This window comes from Acomys russatus, chromosome 12 (assembly GCF_903995435.1).
Source record: "Acomys russatus chromosome 12, mAcoRus1.1, whole genome shotgun sequence".
NCBI lineage: Eukaryota > Metazoa > Chordata > Mammalia > Rodentia > Muridae > Acomys > Acomys russatus.
In genome coordinates this window covers 52,529,287-52,552,449 of record NC_067148.1, presented here as the reverse complement: position 1 = coordinate 52,552,449, position 23,163 = coordinate 52,529,287, and the positions used below count along the sequence as shown (strand labels likewise).

General features: G+C 39.6%; 1 protein-coding gene across 9 annotated transcripts in view; it reads right to left on the bottom strand.

Annotated features, from left to right (window-relative positions):
• Fer (FER tyrosine kinase) overlaps nt 1–23,163 on the bottom strand; it is a 302,445-nt gene that overhangs the window by 125,932 nt on the left and 153,350 nt on the right. For all 9 annotated transcript variants that reach the window (XR_007831493.1, XR_007831492.1, XM_051154426.1 and 6 more), the window contains one exon: nt 19,633–19,755. Coding sequence is in view for 7 of the 9 variants with exons in the window: in XM_051154426.1 (XP_051010383.1) it covers nt 19,633–19,755 (123 nt within the window). In the remaining 2 variants the exon portion in view is untranslated. The remainder of the gene's footprint in view (nt 1–19,632; nt 19,756–23,163) is intronic.

Below are 23,163 nucleotides of genomic sequence, written 5' to 3'. Positions count from 1 at the left end.
ATGACAACATAAGACCTCACCAAGGAGTCTCTTAAATGAGGGAGTGAGCATGTGCTTCCTGCAAACTTGATTTATTTTTAGGTAAGTTTTTGCCTCTCTTCCTCTCCTAACCTCTTAAAATTCATCTAAAAGTCAATTTTAAAAGATAAGGTTATTTGATGCCAAGAACTGATACTCCAAGTTTTACTACAAAAGCAACTGATACAGCAGTTTTAAAAAGCATTGAATGGCAGAGACTTATAAATGGAAATGATGCTGCCACTGTGACGACTGCGAGGTGGCAAACAGATGTTGTTTTGATAAAAACGCTGCATTGCTATGTTCCAGAATGAATGAGCTTATGAATTCATACATAAAAGATTTAAGATCTATACAACTGTCAAACACACAAACAACTTTTCCTATAACTAGATAGAATCTGACATTAATTCTGCAGACAAGAATATGCTTTTGCATTAACATGGAACATTTGGAATAAACACTCTTTAAAAAACCAATGTGTAAGAAGATAACTCCAAGAACAATGGTAGCACTGATGTCAGGAAAACACGTGACACACCATCTTTACCCTGATGACAGGTAACTCCACTACACATGCTCAGCAAAAAAGTATGCAGTAAGAATATATTTGCAGTGTCTCCTGCTTTGTCATTGAGAAATACCAAGATGTAAAATGTCATTTCATTTCATTATTCGTTATACTCTCTTGGCCATCTCCAGAATTTGTGCTTATTAAAGTTTTTCTGTTTTCTATTTTGGCAAAATCCAAAGAAAAATAATTCACAATTCTGAGGAAATTGTTAGCATCTGCTTGCAGTTACAGTCTAAAGACACACAGTCTCCAGTAAGTCTCGCCAGTGTCGCACTTCCCACGTAGCACTGATGTGCAGGAACACCTCACAGGTCTCACATTTTGGGAAACACTTGCCAGAATCACAGTATATTAACAACATCCACAGGTTTCTTTCTTTTTTCTTTTCTTTCTTTTTTTTTTTTTTAAAGTTTTAGTTTGAAAAAAACAGAATAAAAAGATGGAGGGGTAAACATAAGTACCTTCTAGAGCTAAACTCACTGTGGTTTTCAGACAGCATAAAACAGGCATGAACAACTGCGAGTGGCATATAGAAACTTGCTAGTCAGCTGGAGGCAATACTGCCATCTCTGCTATGATATACAAATACGACCCCCTCCCCAAAAAAAACCTCACCGATTCTGTAACCACACTCCACATTTAACCACTGAGTCATTCACAGCTTATGAACCACTGGTGTGACCATTATTCTTACTGCTTTAACTTGCACTGCATTTTTAAAGCAAATCCATAGTCTCGTGACTATAGCTGCCTTCATGATAAGCAATAGCAAACATTATTATAAACATGGGGAATAGAAAATGTGATGGCAGGTTGGAGACTAAAGCTGCCTTCAGAGGAGACGAGCAGGCTACGGGAAGGAAGAAAGGACAGCGTGCAGGGGAAGAAAGTGGCTAAGAGACAACAGGTGAGTGTGAACATACACAGGGGCTGAAGAAAGCAGAGACTGGAGTCAGGGTCACACAACTATCATATTCTGATGCCCAAGAAAATCCTGTTAGCTCTTTACAGCCTTGGCCACTGAAAGGCTGCCTGTCCAAAGGCAGAGACAGACAAGGAAGCGCCAAGTCTGAGCACACACACAGGTTCATTTGATTTGACTTAACTGTAAAGGAGGGGAAAGGTTAAGCTGGCAGAGACTGCATAAAGACATGACAATACTCAAAGACATAAGGACCATGTAAGGACCGTCTAAGATAGCAAAGAAGAAAAATGCTATGCAAGAAGAAAACAAAATCAGAACATGTCCTGGGGCGGCAGGAGGGGAGTGGGGGGAGGGAGGTGGGGGGGGAGGAACACCAAGGGAAACAGGAAGTGACTAGGAAATCAGCAGGGAATGCAGGCTCCTAACAAAAATCAGGCAGAGGGCTCCTTCTGGGAAACGATGGCATTAGTAGTCTGTAGCTCTCTCTTCATCTAGGGGCAGGCTCTTGTGAACGCCCACCCCACACAGATGTCGCCTGGCGCTGTCACTGCAGCTCTTAAGTAGACAGCTGTGTTGTGGGGAGCTCGTGGGTGCAGCCTCCCTTTCACACACAGACGGTAGGTGTCCTGGCACTCTGGCTCTGACAGTCCTCCCACCACTCCACAGTGTTTCCTGAGCCTTAGGCACAGGGCTGCGCTGCAGATGTGTCAATGGGGATCCTCACCCAAATGATCGCCCTCAACACATACATGTAAGAGCAACACACTGAATGGACTAAGCAGGTTGTGTGTGTGTGTGTGTGTGTGTGTGTCTGTGTGTGTACACAATCATGATTTAAAAAGATGTCATGAAGTTGAGGGTGGAGCACAGGGTTAGTTGGAGAAGGAAGAGGAAGGGGTAGAAATGATGTAAATGTGGTATTTATATATAAAATTCTCAAAAAAATAAATTAAAAATTATAAAAAGGAAAAAGGTGAGAAGAAAGATAATCAGGTGCAGACTAGATGTGGGTTTAAGCTAATATTTGGAAAACAGAGACACCAAAAGCTACCTGACCTTAGTACTTTTCTTAGCACTTCTTAAACTCCTGTCTTCCCTAGGACACTGGTGGTAGAGCTGAGGACATGTGGCTGGGTGTGGCCCCAACGGGACGTAGTAGTCTTTACATCTTCTCAGCATCTCAGTTCAGCTTTTGCCCTACTTTATAAGTCTTCCTGGATAAAGCTAGATTGCAAATTGCAGAACATGGTTTTTAAAGCATTTGAAAAACATGCTTGAGATGTGTTAGTATGTGTAATTACAGGCCTATAATAAAACATCTAAAAGACATTAAAAACTAAGATAGGGTGGAGCTCATGGGTAATTTTAAAATTTTCTTTATATGTTGCATATCTTTATATTTTGCAAAATAATCTTGGTTTATTGGTGCTAAAACTTTCCATGTCTAAAAATCAAGAAACACTGTAAGGAGAAAACTGTCAGAAGAGAGAATAGTGGAGGCCTGAGTGGCAGTGCTGAGCAACAGAAAGGCAGCTTTCTCGGGCTCCCAGGCAGCATGCCTGCTCCTGCATGTAGACACAAGGCCAGGGCGGGACAGCAGAGCTGCTTGAGAGACTAAAGTCTCTGGCCTGGGAGAAGCCATCACCATCTGGGAACAGAGCCTAAACTTAAAGACCAGCCCGTGTGGTCGTCTCTCCTGAGCCCACTCCGGACTTAATCTATTGAACACTACCTTTAAGTGAACTCAGGCTAAAAACAACAGGATAACGACTCCTAGAAATAATAAAACTATAAATAATAAAACATCTTTTCTGGAAACTAACTTTTGGGGAGATACCACACAGAAGTGACTGGAAAGTGGATCAGCAGAAGGTGGCACACAGGCAGAACGTGAATGAAGGGGAGAGGGCTGCTTCTATGACAGAGAGCTCAGGAGGAAAGTGAGAAACGAGAGAGCTGCGTGGAGAGGAGGTGAAATCAGAGCACATGGACATAATTGTTGGTGGAGGTCATGAGAGTTCAGGGTTTTTAATACAAGATGCAAGATCACGGCCTCAGAGTGACAGTGAGGTGACTAAAGTGGGGATGCCCGTGGGATTGGGGATGAGTGAATTCAATACCAGCTGCAGGTCACCCTGAGCATCAGAGGGAGGCTCTGCCTCAAACAACCAGTGCTCAACAAACTAAGCATCTTTACAAATGAGAATTACAGTAAGAGAGAAATGTTACTATTTCATGTAAAAGTAAATAGTGCATGATTATAAGGGACCTATTTCATCCATGAGTACAGGACTAAAATTTTAATCCACTGATTTCTATCCTTCTATGACTATCAAAAATGAATATGAATCACAAACACAGGATGTGGCATACAATATTATTAGTCACTAAGGAAAATGCAAATTAAAACTATGGCAATATATCACTATGTGCCTACAAGAATGGCTAAACATAATTACCTAATTTATTTAACTTTTTAAGTGGGAGAAAAAAATCAAGTATCAGCAAGAATTTGAAGCATCTAGGATTCTCATGCATTGGTGGTCAGAACGGAAGTGGCATCGACACACTGGGAAGTAGTTCGACCGCTTCTTTCTTTCTTTCTTTCTTTCTTTCTTTCTTTTCTTCCTTCCTTCCTTTCTCTTTTCTGTTTTAAATAATATTTTTATTTATGTTAAAGTTTCTTGCTTGTGTGCGACGTATTTTGATCCTGTCTAATACTCACCATCGACCTTCAGCTTCCCTAGTCTCCCTCCCCACTTCACCTTCTCTGTTGTTGTTGTTCTTAGTAACTTATGTGTACACACACACACACACACACACACACACACACACACACACACACACACACACACACACACACACAGTGTGTGAGCTGTCCACTGAGACCAGGGCAAGCTACCAGCCCCACACGGCTGCCTCAGCAACCATCACCTTGGTAATGTCTTGTAAGTCAGACAAAAAGTCACTGACAGGCCACTAGTCCAGTTCCTGTATGTATATCAATAAATGAAAAATTAGTGGTTATTAAGACTTATACAGGATGTTTTAGTAGATTAATTAATACTCACCGAAAATTGTAACTATCCTTCAAATAAGTTTTAGAAACCATTAGCTACATCTATACACTGGCATGCCACTTAGAATAAAAGGAAATTATTGATTCATGCAACAATGTGGATGTATCCTAACTCAATTGGCAAATGAGTCAAACCCAAAAGGTTTGATTTGCCATATACTGTATTATTCCTTTTCTATGACAAACTTGATCAGTTTCAATGTTTGGGACATAATGGAACCTGTATAAATTAAGTGGGTTGTGCCACACTATTATATGCATTTGTCTACATTCAGCAGAACTGCGCTACCCAGGGTTTAATTTCACCATACAAAACCTTTCCACTCGAAGTCTGACAAAGTGACAACATAAAGGCTGATTACTGTCTTCTGTTATTTTTGGTCAAACATGGCCTCTCTTCCAAGCAATGCTACTAGCACACATATTTCAGAAGAAGCTATTGCTAAAAAGAACATAGACCCAAATAAAATAATCATGTCATTAAAAATGCTTTTCAGATCCTACACAAAGCTAAGGATTTCCGTACTAAATATACCTCTGAACTTGATGTTTTCCCAAACTAATGACATTTGCTCAGCACGTCAGATTATACAAGACAGGCATTGCAGAGTATTTAGAATTTATTCAATACCAAAGTTAAGTAATTTAAGTAAGCTTTTGAGTCAGAGAGCCAACACAGCTCTGCCAAGGCTCTTCCTCTATAATTCTACTTTTGGAATCAATATATTGCTTTAACAATCTTAAGCAGAAATACTGTAGGCAAAACATTTTTCCATATAAACATCAAAATTACTAAGGCCAATTTTGGGGACATTTGTAATGGAAAATGAAAAAGAAAATAAGTTTCTATAAAAGAAGCGTTATGATTTTTAACTAATCTTTGTGAATCACATGTAAGATGTGCTCTCCCCAATTTCCTATTCCAATAAGAATGCTTCCAATAACAACACGAAAAGAACTGAGCAAGAAAAGCTAAGAAAGCCCCTTTGCATCACTGGTGTACATTAAATAAGAAATTTAAAGCCTTGTTTGCTGCTCGGTGAACACTTAACAGCTCTTTACAGGCCTGTTCTCACTACAGAGAAACTGGAACTGAGTTACCTCTCTAAGATACATGGCTGCTGTTGATGACGTCACCTATTGCCCTCCGCTTTATGAAGCTATTATGATGGAAATTTAAGTAGTTGTAAGTTCTAGAAACAAAACCATGAGTTATTCTTCAACAATTAACATGATTTAAAAATGAGAATTTTGAATTTTACGCTTGCTTTCTACAGGCTGATAAATTACACAGTGTGGTGCTGTGGTTGGATATAAACTCCACTGAGCTCCAGGGAGTGAGCGCACTAGGCCCTGTCCTGTGTGGACACTTCCTGAGTGCTCAGTCCTGGACACAGCGTGTGTACAAGAATGTCTGTAACTTTAAAGACGTTTTCCTAAGAATTCCCAGTGATGCTCTTAATCTGCTTAGAACTCTTCTGTTCCAGTCACTGTAGCTTTCTGTATTTGGAAATGTAAGTACATCTGGAATTTAAGCACCTTGTCAATGTGTATTTGCTTACATGTGAGGACATGCAAATGTTGGACTCCTCCATAAACACATGACATATACTTTACATTTATGTGTCACAACAGAAGTACATTAAGTGAACACACACACATGTACATGGATACATGCATTAAATTACTTCATTTGCCAGCCCATATCCCTCCCGTTTCTGCTCTCTCTGGCTCCGGTACACTTTGAGGTTCCTCTTGTGGATGGGCCTCCAGTTAGGAGGGCGCCCGACGCCTTTGCTATCCTGTTCCTGTGCGTCACTGTGCCCACAAAGGCCCACTCACCACACAAAGGGCTGGCGGGCGCTGGCCTTGAGACTTAGCCTCTCTGCACCTTTTCCTCTGCGGATGATAATGACTCCAAGGGTGGCTTTTTATGGCAAGTGAACATCTCATATGACAAACCTTCTGACAGTAGTTCACTCGTTAACATTTTCTCTTTATTTAAGCCATTTGGATTGAATTCTGGTTTCTGTCATGTTTTTAAATATTCACAAACATATCACCTACATATGTGCAATAATGGTACTAAATACATAAATATGCCGATCAACTTTAAATTTCAATGAAACAGGAATCCTGAAATGGACATCATTTTTTGTTTCATAAGATCAAAACCAAGCATATAGGTGGTAGTTTGAATAGATATAAAATCATGTGTTTGAATCCTTAGCCCATGAGGAGTGGCACTATTAAGGCCTGTTGGAGTAGGTGTGGCCGTGTTTGAGGTAGTGTGTCACTGTGGGGGTGGGCTTTGAGGTCTCATATATATGCTCTAGCTACGCCCAGTGTTGGCACAGTCTCCTTCTGCCACTTGCGGATCAAGATGTAGAGCTCTCAGCTCCTTCTCCAGCACCATGTCTGCCTGCGTGCTGCCATGCTTCCCACCATGACGATATGGACTAACGCTCTGAGCTGTGAGCCAGCCCCAACTAAATGTTCTCTTTTATAATAACTGCACTGGTCAGGATGTCTCTTCACAGCAATGGAAACACTAAGACAATATATTAAAAGTATATTTTGATTTTTAATCTGTATGACTATAATATATAATACATACACACATGACAGAAAACATAGCAAAACGTGATCAACATGACCAGGCTTTTAAACATGAGTTTGAAAGCATTGTAACATGTGGCATATTAGTAACCATGCCATTTTGCAGCCTGTCACTCATTAGCAGCACATCATATGCATATTCCTAGAGGAGTCGTTCAAATTGACAATCACTTCTCTGCTACATGTTTGGACATTTGGATTATTCACATTCTCTATTATTTTCAGGATTTTGAAATTTCTCAAGTTTATAGTATTTGTTCACAAAATTCCCCAGAATGAGGGTTATTTGAAAAAAGATATGGCTACTTTAAAGTTAACAGTGAGTGTTATTCAGTGACGCATTTTCGAAGGTCAGATATTGTGGTACGCACATGTAATCCCAGTACTAAGAAAGCTGATGCAGGAGGATGTGGAGTTTGGGCCAGCCTGGGTTGCACTGTGGTGCACTGTCTCCAAGGACAAAACAAAAACAAATGATCCCTGGTCACAGTATGTAGTGTGCAGCACATAGTCACCAGTAACATGTGGCGACTGAGCAACTCAACTATGACTAATGAAATGGAGAAAGTAAGCATCCAGGTGAGCACTACAGCTGTGGCTGCTGACTGCTGCACAGTGCAGCTCTGGGTCCCCGCTGCACACGGCCATCCCCCAGCATTGCACATTAACGTCTTCATCAGCAGGGGAGACGTGTTATTAGCAATCACATTTACTGGTTCCCAGTATAAAATATCAGTCTGATAGGGAAAGGGAGGCATAATTGTTTCTGTTTAATTAATTTTGTAGGTTAGTATATAAAGAGATAGATCCCATGGCACCTTCCAAAGTGCCATCAGCATATCTGTCTTTATTTGGGTGTATGAGTGTTAACCTGCATGTATGTTTGTTTGCCATCACATGCTTCCAGTGCCCAGAGGTCAGAAGCTGGCACTGGACCCCTGAAACTGCAGTTACAGACAGTTGTAAGCTACCGTGTAGAACGGTGTCTAAACTGAGGTCCCCTGCAAGAACATCAAGTAATCTTAATGCTGGACAATCTCTCCAGCGACAATATTGTAAGTTTGTGATATATATATATATATATATATATATATATATATATATATATATATATATATTTAAAAAATAGAAAAATGTTTTAAATTTGTATTTATTTGAATACTTTGGATATCATGTTTTCTATACATTGTTTTTCTTCATGATTTGTTTTGCTTTTTCTATTAGATAATGAGTTTAATCTTAGAATAAATGTACAATATATAGTCAAGAAAGTAATGCCTACTATTTATGCCAAGTAATTTTTAAATGTTTTTATTATTTATGTGTGGGGGTGTTTAACTTGCATGCACCATATCTGTGTGCTACATATGTGCAGTGCACATGGAAGCCAGAAGAGGGCACCACATCTACTGGGACTCCTTGTTGTGAGCTGAGCTGCCAAGTGCTGGGAAATGAACTGTGGGCCTCTTTGGAAGAGCAGTCAGTGCTCTCTCCTGCCCCCGGTAAATAATATTTAATTCCACTGCTTTTTCTTATTTGCTAAGTTTGAACCTCAGATACAGTGCATGCTGGGAAAGCACTCTACTACTGACTGTTCTCTAAAATGTCTTTATATTGCAGACCTTGAACTTTAAATTGCAGACCTTGAACTTGAAATCTTCTGCCTGAGCCTTCCAAGTAGCTGGGATTACAAGCCTGTGTCACCCAGCCTGATTTAGTTTTGCTTTTTAATAAGGAAAGTTTTGTTTAATTAGTATAAATTCATTGACTTTAACTTACATGTTTATACCAACCCAAATTTCATAAAGCCCTGAAATAAATTGATATATAATTTATTCATCCTTTTTATGAAAAGGAGAAGTAACGATTAAATAATAAATTGGTAATTCCAAAGACTGTCCTCCGCAAACATGGCAATAGTATGCAAAATAAAAAGAGGAAAGGCGAAAACAACTGCTGGATTCAGAAACGAAATAAGGAAAACAGTAGCAGGCTTACATGCACTGTGGGTGGGTCAAGACAGTTATAATAAAAGGATTTCTTCCCCAGATTGAACCAAAATACACGAGGTTCATAGAGGCATATCTATATATGCATACATATCTATATATGCATATCTATATATGCATACATACGTAATATTAATCAGGGAGATAGAAAACACTGTTGCCCTGGTAAACAGGAGTTATAAACTGACATTGGCACTCACTGGGAAACAAGTTGGCAATGTCTAACAATACTAAGGATTTGTGGGCCTTTTCTTCTGGCAACTTCCAGGTATATGTAACAAAAAAAGTTGTCACACATGCCTGCCATCCACACAAATGAATACACTGCCTGTGTTAGGGAAAATTAAAAACAAAGCGAACACCCAAGGAAAAGGAAATCAACATGCCCAAACACACATACACGCTTATTCAACATTGCTTATAACCGACAAAACATAGTCAGCCTAGTAATGAATGAATCAAAGTGGCTTTGATATACTGAGAATGTACTGAATGCAGAATATTAATCACCCATAAAGACAAATGAAATTCTATCATTTATGACAACATGGATGAGCCTGGGGGTACTATATTAAAATAAGTCAGGCACAGAACTACAAGTATAATATTCAGTCAAATTCAAAGCTAAAAAGGCAAAATTCATAGGGCTAGAGAGGAACAATTAAAAGTAGTAAAACTGGGAGGAGTTATGGGAAGAAAGCACAGAAAATGTTTACAAAGTAGAAGCCAGATGAAACACACACACACACACACACACACACACACTCACATACCTAAATAGTCATGACCTATTAATGCTGACATTTAAACCATCACCATTTTCTACATTTTGTGTTAATTACTAATCATGTTCTTGCTCCCATTTTCTCATTATAAATAAGAGTCGTGGTGGCGCACACCTTTAATCCTAGCACTTGGGTGGCAGAGGCAGGAGGATTGATGTTAGTTTGAGGTCAGCCTGGTCTACAAAGTGAGTCCAGGACAGCCAGGGCTACAGAAAAAGCCTGTCTCAGAAAAAAAAAAGAAAAAAAAGAAAAAGAAAAAGAATACTATTATACAGATACTTATCTGAATACATATGTACACACTTAATATGCTTATGTATATAAATGCAAAAATATTTTATTAACTGACGTAGTGTTAAAATACATACTTATTCTAATTCTTAACAAAGTCTTATACTTAATGAGTTATGTGGATATCTTAACATTAGAAATTGAGAATATTATGTTTTATCATCTCTATGCTGAAATATTAACATATGAGACAAGACGTTATATAATGTTATCCACAAATGCCCATGTAGAAAGCTGTTAGCAGAGGATCGTTTTTCATCTCAGCAGTTCACTGCAGTAGAGAACTTCTGTAGAAACAGATTTCAATTAAGCTCATTTGCCAGATGCTAATGAAGAAGACTCAGAGCTCTCTGTGAGGAGTTAATTACTCTCTTCATTTTCTCGCTCCTATTCTGGCCTCATGAAGAGGCATCTACTGTGTCAGTCTCGTGGGACTATTACCTACCTCATCTTCTTCAAGCCCTCAAAGTGTAACTCCTATTCATAGATCTAAAATGCGCATGTAGGGTTAAAAGCTTTCCTCTCAGCCTTTTCTTTATTCTGTCTCCATCTATCATTTTTATATAAATACCTTTACCTTGATATGTGTGTTTCTTTGAACTGTGTTTAGTGGCCAGTAGAATGTGAAATGCATGCATGCATGTTACAAACTTCCATAATAGTTCTCTAAGCTGAATTATGAATATATTATGAGGTACAATTTTTCTTTGAGACCAGTTCTCTCTATATAGCTCTGGTTGACCTGGAATGCACTACATACATCAGGCTGGCCTTGAACTCATAGAGAACTGCTGGTCTATGATAGCTGAGTGTCAGGACTAAAGACACAGTTCATCATGCCCAGCTGGGCTAAGATATTATACACAATAAATTTTATTAACTTCTCAGTCTAATTTTTGTACATTTACTATAAATTCCATTTTTAAAAGTATCAATAAAAAGTTCCATGAATATCACTAGGCTTAAACAAGTTAGTAAAATCATGTTTTACCTCATAATCTAAACTAAGTGATATTATTCCTATAAACTAAAGTCCATAATATTGGCTTACTTTGAATTTACCAGTATTTTATCTCAATGTGTAAGCTAAGGTTTCTTTGGGTTTTTTATTTTGTTTTGGTTTCATTTGGTTTTTGTGTTTTCTCAGGCAAGGTTTCTCTGTGTAGGCTTAGCTGTCCTGGAACTCACTCTGAAGACTAGGCTAGCCTCGAACTAAGAACTCAGAGATCTGTCTGCCTCTACATGCCAAGTGCTGGGATTAAAGGCATGAGCCAGCACCACCCAGCTTTTAAACTAATTTTTAATAAAAATGTTTTTTTAACTTTTACTATGAAGCTACTATTAAGCAATTTATTTATATGTCTGTGACAGAAAAATAAACTGAATCTATTGCATGATTCAAATCACCTGATGAATCGTGCAACTGTTTATTTAAAATGAGGAAAACCAAAGCACTATCAGGACATTAAAAACTATGAAAGAATCCTTGGCCCAGAACTAATTACAGGGACAAGAGGTACAAATGACTGACGCAAGCATGGGTAAATGAATTCAAATGATCTCCAAACCAAATAGTAAATGCCTAGTGACACCACATTAAACTTTGTCAAATTAGAGCTCTCTTGACTTCTCATGTTCAATCTACATGTAATTCTTATGATGACGATAAAACAATAACTATATTTACAAAACTGCTTTCTTGGGCACTTTAGTTATCAATACCATTCTGCTGTCTTTTTCAGTTTTGCTGAAACTTTCCTTCAGAATGAACTCTATGCAGGCGTGCTCATGAGCCCGTGACTCAACAGTGAGGAGTGGGGAGGGCAAGGAAGCTGTCCTTAGCTAAGGGTTTCCAGGCAGCCAGAACAGTGAACAGAACCTTGTCTCAAAACAAACAAACAAACAAACAAAAAACATAAAGATGAAAAGGAAGTGGGGTGTGTGGGGTGACTCGTATGGCTAGCATGCACACTGACCTGAATTCAATACCCAGCACTGTTGAGAAAAATAGGAGACATTTGTAGCTTTATTGGCCAATGTGGTTATACTGACCCGGGCATCATGTCTCATAAACAACTGTGGTTCCTTCATGGTGAGCCAACAACCCATAAGTTGTCCAATTAAGAGTGGAATTTTTAGCAAGTTTGTTCTCAGTTTTTGTGAGTCATTTCTAGCACAAAGACAAGTCCACGTCTGTGTTTATCTTATCTTGGACTCTTTTTCTTTCAACATTTAGTGTATAATTAAATGCTCAAATTGCTAATATTATCTTTTAAATTTTTTGGTATGCTTTTAACTTGAAAGTCTTGTCTCTATGCCCAAGAGTGTATAATAATTAAAATTTGCTTTCTTCTCTATTACCTGTGTGTGTGAGGTTCTAACCACTCTACTACACTAGCTGAGTCCGTGTCTCCATGAGGCCATTAGCAGATGGCGCTCCCTGACGGAGACGGCCATCAGTTCCGGCTGGCTTCTGCTACGCCTTCCTGCAGTCTCCCCACATCTTCCCAGCTAAATACTAATCTGCCATTTCTGTTTCTAAGTATAACTGAGAAGATCAAGCATTTACTTGTGTCTTGGGATAAAAACATTTCCAGTTCCCAGTCTTCATCTATATTTTCAAATTTGCAGTCAATTCTCCACTGTTTTCATTTTATTTTATTTATTTTTGTTTTGTTTTTGAGAGTTCTCTGTGTAGTCTTGGCTGCCCTGGACATGTCTGCCACAAGGTGACAAAAGTTAATTTACTACCTTACATATATTTCATACCTAGAATTATATGAACCAACTGCCCAGATTTCAGTAAAAGCACCATTCAATTAAAAATTAAATAGACTTTAACTTGGACTAGAGCAAAAGCTGAGAGACTTTTGAAGGGAGCAGACGGCAGAGTGACAGCAGGAGCCCTGAGACAGCAGCCGTGGTTGTAAAGACATTATGCTGTAGCTCAGGGACAAGTCCTCACCACCGGATATCATTGCTGGGGTTGGTGCTGGAGCTAATAATCCTTCCACAAAAATGCATGCTGCAGTGCTCAACTGCCTCTAACGTTACTCTTAGCTCTGCACAAAGTGCCATAGCATCTCATCATCAACTCAGTTAGCCATTCAGGAAGCACTGACTGAATAGTACATGTTAAAGAATATGGTGGGACCAAAATGTGCCATGCTCACCATCCCTAATATACTAGGTGTAGGCAGTACACGCGCAGGTTAGCGGCTGTGGTGAGTGTGTGCAGACACAGTTACCATCTGTTCTCTGCATGTGCATTCTCACTTAAGTTAACACAGAGCTAACGCGTCAGGGCTGCCACCATTCTGTGTGAGGAAATGAGCCTTGGGAATTCAGAAAGTGTATTATACTCAGAAGTGGATAGGTTGAACAGGGGAGTTAAACTATGCTCAAAGTGCAGGCTGTATAGAAATAAGGATCACCTCAATGAAGAAATAATATTGCTTGGCATTCTTGATCAGTCAAAAATATATCAAACACAAGGCTCAAATTTCTAGTTTTAAATATGTAAGTTTGTATATATTCTACCCCAAAGCCACCTTTGAATGGCTATAGCAAACATACAACTCCCAAGATTTAAAAAAAAAAAAACCACGAAACTATTTCAAGTATCTTTCTTTTAAATTCTGATGAGACTGTGAAAATCAATTTTGGAATATCAACTTCTCCAAAAAGCCATAAAATAGGTATTTCTGCTTCACTGGTTCTTATCATTAGGATACTGTGAGATGATTAAAGTTTAAAGGGGTCATCGTTTATACCTCAAATAACTACCAGTCTGTTCCCTGATAAATGTGATTCCCCACCCTCACTCCGCTTATCCTTCCAAGGTTAAATGCATGTACTCCCACTGTCTACATCACAGAGCCTGGATAATGAAGAGATCTCACAGCCTGGGAAAGCCTTTTCCCTTTTCACAGAGGTTAGTTTCCATGATTGGCCCCTCAACATCGGCAAGCATCAGGACCACGCACAGGGCCTGTTAAGACAGACAGCTCAGCAACACTCCCAAAGTTCCTCAAGCTGTAGGCCTGCAATGGGTGCAGTAAAGTAAGGTAATTGTGGCAACTGTCAAGTCTTACTTACTTTCACAGATAACTAAGCTAGGGGTTAACAAATTTATGTCAATAACACCCTATCATTATTTAGGTCCCAAACCGATCATTTTATAGCTTATTTTGTCATTTCAATCTATCACTTGTCATCAACACACTAACTGGTTTCCACAATGAAGCCACAGTTACCTGTATAAAATAGAAATTTGATCACAGTTCTCAGAATAAAACCTCTGAAAGCTTCCTATCACCCCCAATACAAAGACTGGATCCTTTTACATAAAATGGTAGTTACAGGGCACTCCCAGCTTCACTTCCTGCACCTGCTGCTGCTGCTCAGTGAGCAGCTGTCTAGAGGGAAGAAGGCAAGGTGAGGACAGCAGGAGGCACCTAGGGCCCTCCTCTGACCTCCCCATGGGGCATGTGGGTGCATGTCCCACACATGTAAGCGCACACACCACACACATACACGACACACCGCAGACACACGAGAAAAGAAACGATCCTTATGATTTCCAACTAATGAAATGCAGTGATATCAAAGGGTTTATTTAAACAGAGAAAACAACACCACTAGAAAGCATTAGAAGCTTCTATCTGTTTGAGAGGACCAATTAGAAATGTACCTAGCAGCAAGACTAAGGCTCAAACAGGCACATGGTTTATATATTACTAAAAAACATGACAGAAACAGTGACTACAGAGCCTGCTAACTGATCCTGCTTTCCACAATACAGCTGGTCCCTAGTTGAGACTAACGAATAAAGAAATTATAGTTCATTTTTACAGTGCTGTGAAGGTTTTGTTCCACCGTTAATATATGTAATGCATTATGTAAACAGCAGAAGAAAAAATACAAGTTTCATTTTTCCAAGACTTATAAATATATACGAATGAAGCTTTCCATTTAAAAAATCATTTGCAGTTATCTTTCTAGTGCCCATGGCCTTTCTAATTTAAACCCTGTTATTTCAATGTCATTAAATTTTTTAACATGCATATTTATTAGTCCCTGTGAAAGAAGACGTGGAACTAGTCTTTTGTTGTATGATTTAATTGTTCTCTTCAAGGACTGGGCAGAAGGTGACCATGAATTTAGTTAGTAAGATAAAACACCAACGGTTCTTTTCCAGGGTAAAACAAGCTTGCCTATCCTTGTGTATCAGCATTTCACTTCTGAAATAGGTTGAAACAGGACAGTATTTGTTTACAAATAGGGAACTTTAAATATTATATAAGATTGTGTCCCCATTTTACTATCAGAGAAAAAAACTCAGTTGAAATGTCAAATAAATTATATTAACCCTAAAATAAGTTACAGTAGCTTAAAGTACAAAGAAACTTAAGTAAAGTGCACCAAACATTTCTTTCCGTACTAAAAAACTTACAACTGTTTCTAAAAAGAAAGTAACTATATGAAACAGTAGCTTGATCTATGAAAAACTATGTTTTCTGCAGTGCTGGAGATTAAACTGGAAGCCTTGGGCTTGTCACGTAAGCACTTACCACTGAGCTACCTGCCCAACTCTGAATAACTCTTAATATAAAGTAAACAAAAGAAAGTTATAATATAAGAACTAAATTATTATATAAATGAAACTGGACTTAAGCATACATTAATTGCAAAGAGATTTCATCCATAATCTAATCAGAATGTTCAACTTTTTAACACTATGAAACACTGTCATCTCCAAAGTTCACACTCAAGAACAGACAATCAAGTTAAAAAAAATTTTTTTAATCACATGATGTTTTAATGGGGAACTGCACTGCTAGCTATCCTAAGGCACATGCCATAGCACACAGCCAGCAGTTCACAGGCAGGTCATAAACAAGGATCCACTTTGGAAAAAAAATTGAAACTGCCATGTTATACAATAATCTAACTACAAGCGGTGTCAAATATTTTCTGTCTCCTATGTAACAGACTCTGGGAGGATACCTAAAAACAAGTAAAACTACCCTGTTGTTCTTGACTATCTTATTACCCGATGGGGAGTCAGGCACATAAAGCAAACTTGACTGAGAATGACAAAAGTCACTTCTTCCTCAGAGGGTCTCCACCCGAGAAGTTTCGGTGGGCTGCAGCTTGTGGGGCACAGGGAGGAGATTCTGTCTAAGGAGTGGTGGGTTCTGTGACAGAAGAGGCCAACTCAGGATGGACAGGACAGGTACCTCTTCTCTGTCCCACTCCCATGTCTTATCAATTTGCCCAGGTCCCAGTGCCACTCACCCACTGCTCAATGACCTCCTCTCCTACTGAAGAATGAACAGCCAATGCCAAGAACATCTGTATCCCAAATAGTATTTTGTTCTTCCCCCTACAGAACCCTCTTCCTTTAAAAAAATAGTTTTATTTTATATGTATGAGTATTTTGCCTCTATGTACATATGTGCACCACCATACATGCTATGCCCACAGAAACCAGAAGAGGGCACTTGGGAGGCAGAGGCAGGCAGATCTCTGTGAGTTCGAGGCCAGCCTGGTCTACAAAGTGAGTCCAGGACAACCAAGGCTACGCAGAGAAACCTTGTCTTGAAAATCCAAAAATAAAAATAAAAAAAATAAAGTATTTAAAGTTAATATGCTAATATTTTGATCATAAATCTGGAGTCTTATACTTTTTTATTCTGTTCTATAAAAGTACAACACAGAAAAACTGCTGAGGTGGAGTATCAGACAGAGAGAGAAGGGGGAGGGGGCAAGGGAGAGGGACATTGGAGGTCAAATTCATGAATATCAAGGAAAGCCACAGACCTACAGGCTCACTCTGTTTCGTGAGCAATTAGAAAATTGGGGCACATGTAAGCTCGCTCCTTAGTAGTCATACACGAAGGCAATGCAACATAAACTGTTTGGTAATATTCTCCTTTTTAATCAATAGACCCCCAAACTCTCTTTATGCAGAACACGGAAAGCTCCCCACATAACAGAACTCCTCTGGAAAGGGAAGCATGAATTACTGAGCTAGCCCCTACTTGGGAACATGGCCATGTGCAGATGGCATGAACTGTGCTGCAGTGACCAGTGGACACAACCCCCGTCACCCACACCAATATGACAAGGAGATAAATTATGAGTTATCGCTGAGTCAAAGCTACACAGTTTATAATTCTGACAGGTTCCACCACGTTACCTTGTGGAAAGTTTTCTCAACTCATACTCTAAAAGCAAATGAGCATAGAGAAGTGAACTAAGAAAGAATGGCCATGGAAGCCCACTGGCTTGCTGCCCTGAGATAACAGCTACTGGTGATCGGTTAGTACTGCATACAATACGCCCCCTCTCCTAATTGCTGCTCAGGCTCCGCACGGCAGTGCAGGAAGACACCCGTCAGCAGGTGAGGAGCGGATCTTGAGGCTCCCATCTCATAGGATTATTAAGCTGTAAAGACCAAGCAATTCTCCCAATCTAGCTGTCTAGTCTCCCTGCACTTGTGAGTAAATACAAGGACTAAAGATAAGAAACTGCTTTAGTCACTTCGGCATTACGATAATAAAAGTATATTTTCATGAATAGAGAAAAAATAAATGGGAAACAGAAATTGCACCTAAAGCAAAATAACATTCTTTGTGAGGGTTAAAAATGAAGTCTAGAAAGATGAAAATTAGATATTTTATAGCATATTATATGGTCAAACGTATTAACTTCTTACACAATTTAAATCAAGAAATATTCAGTAGTAAGATTACAAATAATCTGTCAAAGGAAGATATACGGTGATGATACCACTTACAAAATCCCCATTAATTTGTTCTCCACTCTTAATTAAAAACTGTCCTTCATAACCCCTGTATTGCAGTTATCTTTTAAAGAATGCTAGGATTCTTTGAACTGTGTTTACAAGAAGCAGACGCTGGGATATGCTTGGTTAGTAGAGAGAGATGTTTTGTCTGCACCCCATAAAGCAGCATCCCGTGCAGTTCTTTCTCCTCCCGCAGTGTCCAGTGCTCACCTATTTGCACAGCTAGGACCATAAAGGGATGGGCTAATCAACGCCATGGATTAGAGATCCAGGAGAAAGAGAATAATTGACCATGTAATAGTCTGGAGAATCACATGCATCAATCACCTACGTTCATTTCGTGGAGAATTTTATGAAGAGAGAGATGTAATTTTACTTGGAATTATATATTCCTACCCAGGCCCAGATCTACACGTAGATTTTGGCCATGGATTTGGTCTCTAACGTGGACCTGACTGAGCCTATAGATTGTGCAAATATCTGGTTAGCTCATAAAACTAAACATCAGTATGTATAAATAAGCTTATTTTGCATTAACCTAACATGGGTAAAACATGTTACCCATATGTTGAGAGTTGAGGGTGATTCAGGATGTACTGGGACTGAAATTCATAAGAAGAATCATAATTGGAGAAGCTGGGAGCAGGAGGAGACATTAAAAGTAGCTTCAGGGTTGTAGATTCTGATAACAAAAACAACAGAACAAATTATCAGCTTGTGTGTTATAAAATGAGACGGAAGTGAAAATGGGGGGTCTGTGCTGTGAGAAGGCTAACACTGGACTGACCTATAACAATCAAATGGATACCTGCCACGCACCGATTGTAATGTCTTTCCATTTTTACACCGATCTTCATGTTGCACGGCCCTCACAGCAAAGAACTCCTGCCGTCCCCAGCCCACTCCACAGCACTCACAGGGCAGAAACGCTCAGCAGGCTCACTGTTGTACAGCGGTCTAGACGGAGCACGGAAACACTCCTTACGCCCATTCTAACCTCACAAGTCTCTTAGTACATGAAAGAACTGTTTGTGATCGATCTTAGAAGTAAAAATTATCGAAAGTGAGCTTTGACCTAGTTGCCCGGCTCCTCATAGGAAGCTGTGCTTTTGTGAGAAAAGCTTAACCAGTCCCAAACTTAAGCGTGTGTAAACCCCAGACTCCAAACTAAAATTCTGGTTTACTCCTAATTGTGAACTTCTTTGGTGTGTATATCTTCAAATCTTTCGCTAGAATCTTTCACAGTATGAATCCCACATCTCTCAAGATAAATTGGAAAAGAAAGAAAACAAATTGGGCCATTTGTATCCTAGCAAATACTTAGCAGGAAGGCAATGTATCTTAGTGAAATTAAAGGAAGTCTATATTCCTTTAATTTTCAGCTAGAGTGCCAAGAGTTATTGGTATTCACAGACGTGATTTGTTTCCGACTTCGGCACATAACCTAAAAGCTTTCTTCTGTGAGAAATGTCAACACAGGATTCTTTTGTGGAAAATGAAGCAAGAGCTTGGCGCCTACCTTAGGAATAGGATTCAGCAGCACCACTCCGGACTTCTTGGTGATGACTTGCTTTGTAGAGAAGTGGTGATCTATAAGTTGAGGGATGTTTGAAAACCCAGTGCCCTCAAATCGATACAGGTTCTAGAGAGAGAGCAACAGTGTAGAATTATCAGGAAGATATTATTTCAGGGGGAAAAAAAAAAAGCTCTTCATCCAGCAGCTATGTGCTCTTTAAAGAGCTGTCGGCGCACAGTAGCACAGATTATCCCTAACACTCAGCTACACACTCATACATAGTAAGAAATAAAAATTAAAAATAGATGGAAAAACAAAGCTCTACAATTTACTGCCAAATCTTTTTGACAGAAAAATTTCAAAATGAACATAACTCACATCATTATTATAGGAAGAAGAAAAGGGAGCAGAAGCGAACTGCATTCTACAATGATGACCAAAGCAGACAAGGCAGGGCCCACTCATGCTTCGGCACACATGTCCCCATTATGCTCCAGCCAATAAACCTGCAGTACTCAAATCAAAAGTTTCAGGAAATCTAATAAAATAATAAATAACTTAATATCGACAATCATTCCTTATTTGCTAATACAATAGCTTTTTCTACATTGGGACTTCAATGTAGTATTGATTTATAAAAAATAAAAATCCAAGCAGCATTCATGCAAGAAATGAAGATAAAGAAATAATAAAGAGCATCAGCGATAAAGCCTGAGGTCCGCAGGCTCAGAGCTTAGTACCTTCATAGGTTTATTTTGTCACTTAAATGCATGTGCCCTGTAAGTGCTGACACGCGTGCGGGTGTGCACAGGCTGGGGGCTGGCTGGATTTACAGGCTGTGGTGAGCCCAACCGAGCTTCATCAGCAAGAGTATCACAGCCTCCTAATAGCTGAGCATCCATCCAGCCTTTCCTATCACTAGGCAAGCTGCATTTTCTCACATTCTGTCATGCCTTTCCTGTCTTTCCTATTTAAATAGACCGGTAATTAGGTTATTATGTGTGAGAATTGACAGCAGTGAATACTGAAATAACCCACTAACCACACTTTTCAATGCAATGTAATAAAAGTGTCTGTGGCTCCTCCTTGGGCCAGACTAACACACGGGAAATGCCTTATAAAAGTAGGGTGGGGAAGCGGGAGTGGTTGCTGGAGGCAGAGAAGGAGAGCAGGAACAGCAACACAACCCACTGGTAAAACAGCTCTGCTGTTCCCTAGCACAGTGCAGCAGATGAAGTTCGCAACAGTAAATAACAGGTGAAAACGTCAGATGTCATAGAAGGACAGCATGCAATAACAACCCCAACCCCAACCCCAACCACACTGCAACCAAATATGATTCCCACCTGTATCCTCTTTCAATGTACTCTTAACACAGCAACGAGGGCAAATGGCCCCTGAGGATCAGCCCTTTCCCATCTTTCTTCCCTCAACATAAAAGCCAAGGATGCTGCATGACAGCCAGGGCTCACCGCTGTCTCTCTACCTCACTGCTCCTCTCTGCTCATTAGTCTCCAAGCACTGCAGTACCTTCTTGTTCTAAAATATATGATCCTCTCCTTCCTCAGAACCAGAGGTGCTGGTTTGCTACATGAATGCATTTGAGAGGCAGCCAGCCCTATAGGTAACATCTGCTTTACTGACTTGCCGTCCAGGCTTTCACCAGTGTCTCAGTGAAGTTGACACTAGCCACCTACACCACATACAATCTCCAGTTTCACACCCCAATCTAAGTTCATAGTCCTCATCTTTATGGACATTTTCTCCTTAGAATGTATCACTATTACCTTTGACTCTATTATCACATATATTTTACTTATTTTTAAAGGTGTATGTGTGTGTATGTGTGTCCCCACCGAGGCTGGCAAAGATTGCCTAGAGCTGTAACTACAGGTGGTGATACACACTGAGCATGGATGCTTGGGGAACCAACTTGGGTCCTCTGGAAGCTAGCTCTCTAGTCCCAATTTTACTTATGTTTTTTAATTATCTATTTCCCTTCTAGAATGCTGGCACACTAGGCAGCAAACATCTATTTTTGGTCAGTGTGATAGCCTAGGACAATCTGTGGCACATGTGGCCTGCAGAGGTAGGCGTGACTGACATGAACCGCACTAAATGGGCATGAGGTGTTAAAGCACGATGTTTGGTGACAATGAAATGAAGTCCGTGCACACCAGCCCTGCGGCGAGTCCTCTGTGAAGGCCTCACTATCTGTCTCCAGAGCCATGCAGCTAGCTTAAAAAAAGAAAAAAAAAAAACTCAGTTTCCCTTTCTTGATTTAAGAACATATCAAAATTTGAAATTATTAAGTTTACAAAAATTATTCTGATAACCTGTGAAGTTCTCAGCATCCTAACATGGTATGAAACCAATAAATTCCCTTTCTCAAACAGGAAGATACATCAATGGATATAAACTGTTAAGCCACTGTCAATGAAATTTAAGCAAATAAGAGAGAGAACAGAGCACTTGAAGTATTTTGGGTTGTTTCTTTACTCTTGGGATTCCACAGACTAAACTAGATTTGGCTTCAAACAAATTGGGATAAATTCCTTCTAATGTAACTGAGTCACTCACACACAGAATGATGCAACTTTATGATAATAGGATTTTTAAAATTAAGGTTAAATTGGCTTGTTGGTTTGTTCATCGGCTGTGATTGGTTTGATGTCTTTGAAAGGAGAGTCTCGCCGTGTCCTCCAAGATGGCCTTGGAAATAGTAGTTACTTGCTTGTACCTCCTGGGAAGTAATATTAATAAGGTTTTGGAATGGCAAAATCTCAAATTATATTAAAGGCGTAGAAAATGACCTAAGAGTTTGACTTAAACTTGAAAGTAGTTATTGCTTTACCCTAATGATGAGTGAACAATGGGAACCAATTCTAACTACACAAGGACAGGCCACAATTTAGAGCTGCTACGTAAAAACACGCTGGCGTTTTACTGCACATGTTAAGACCCACAGCATGAATTTAAAATGTAGCTTAAAGAGTCTAGAGACAGCCATAATGAAGCTAAGTAATTCAGAGATGTAATCACCTCAAAGTGAACTTGATACCTGATCAATATCCAATCCCTGGACATCTAGGCTGGTTTCACATCCTGGCTGCTCTAAGCAGCGTAGAAGAAACATGCAAGTGTGTGTGTTTAACCTGCTCCTCATGTCACCCCATCCCAGGATCCACGGGATAGGGCTTTGGGTCACCCCGTGGTTCTGCTTTCAGGTGTCTGAGGACACTCTTCACTGACTGCCATAACGATGGACCTAATTAATGTTCTTTATTTCCTCACAGCTTTTGCTCTTAGTTTGTCTTCTGAAAAATAGTCTCACATGAGAAATGTGCTGTCTCAGTGGTTTAATTTATATGACTATAGATGCTGAACATCTTGCATGAATGTCTGTTGCCATTTATATTTTTTCTTCTAAGGGGAAAAAAAATCTATTGAAGGTGTGCTTCCTTCCGTGAAGGGAAAAACTCCTGGGGTTACATCCATGGACAAGGAATTACAGCCAAGGGTGAGTGTGAAGAG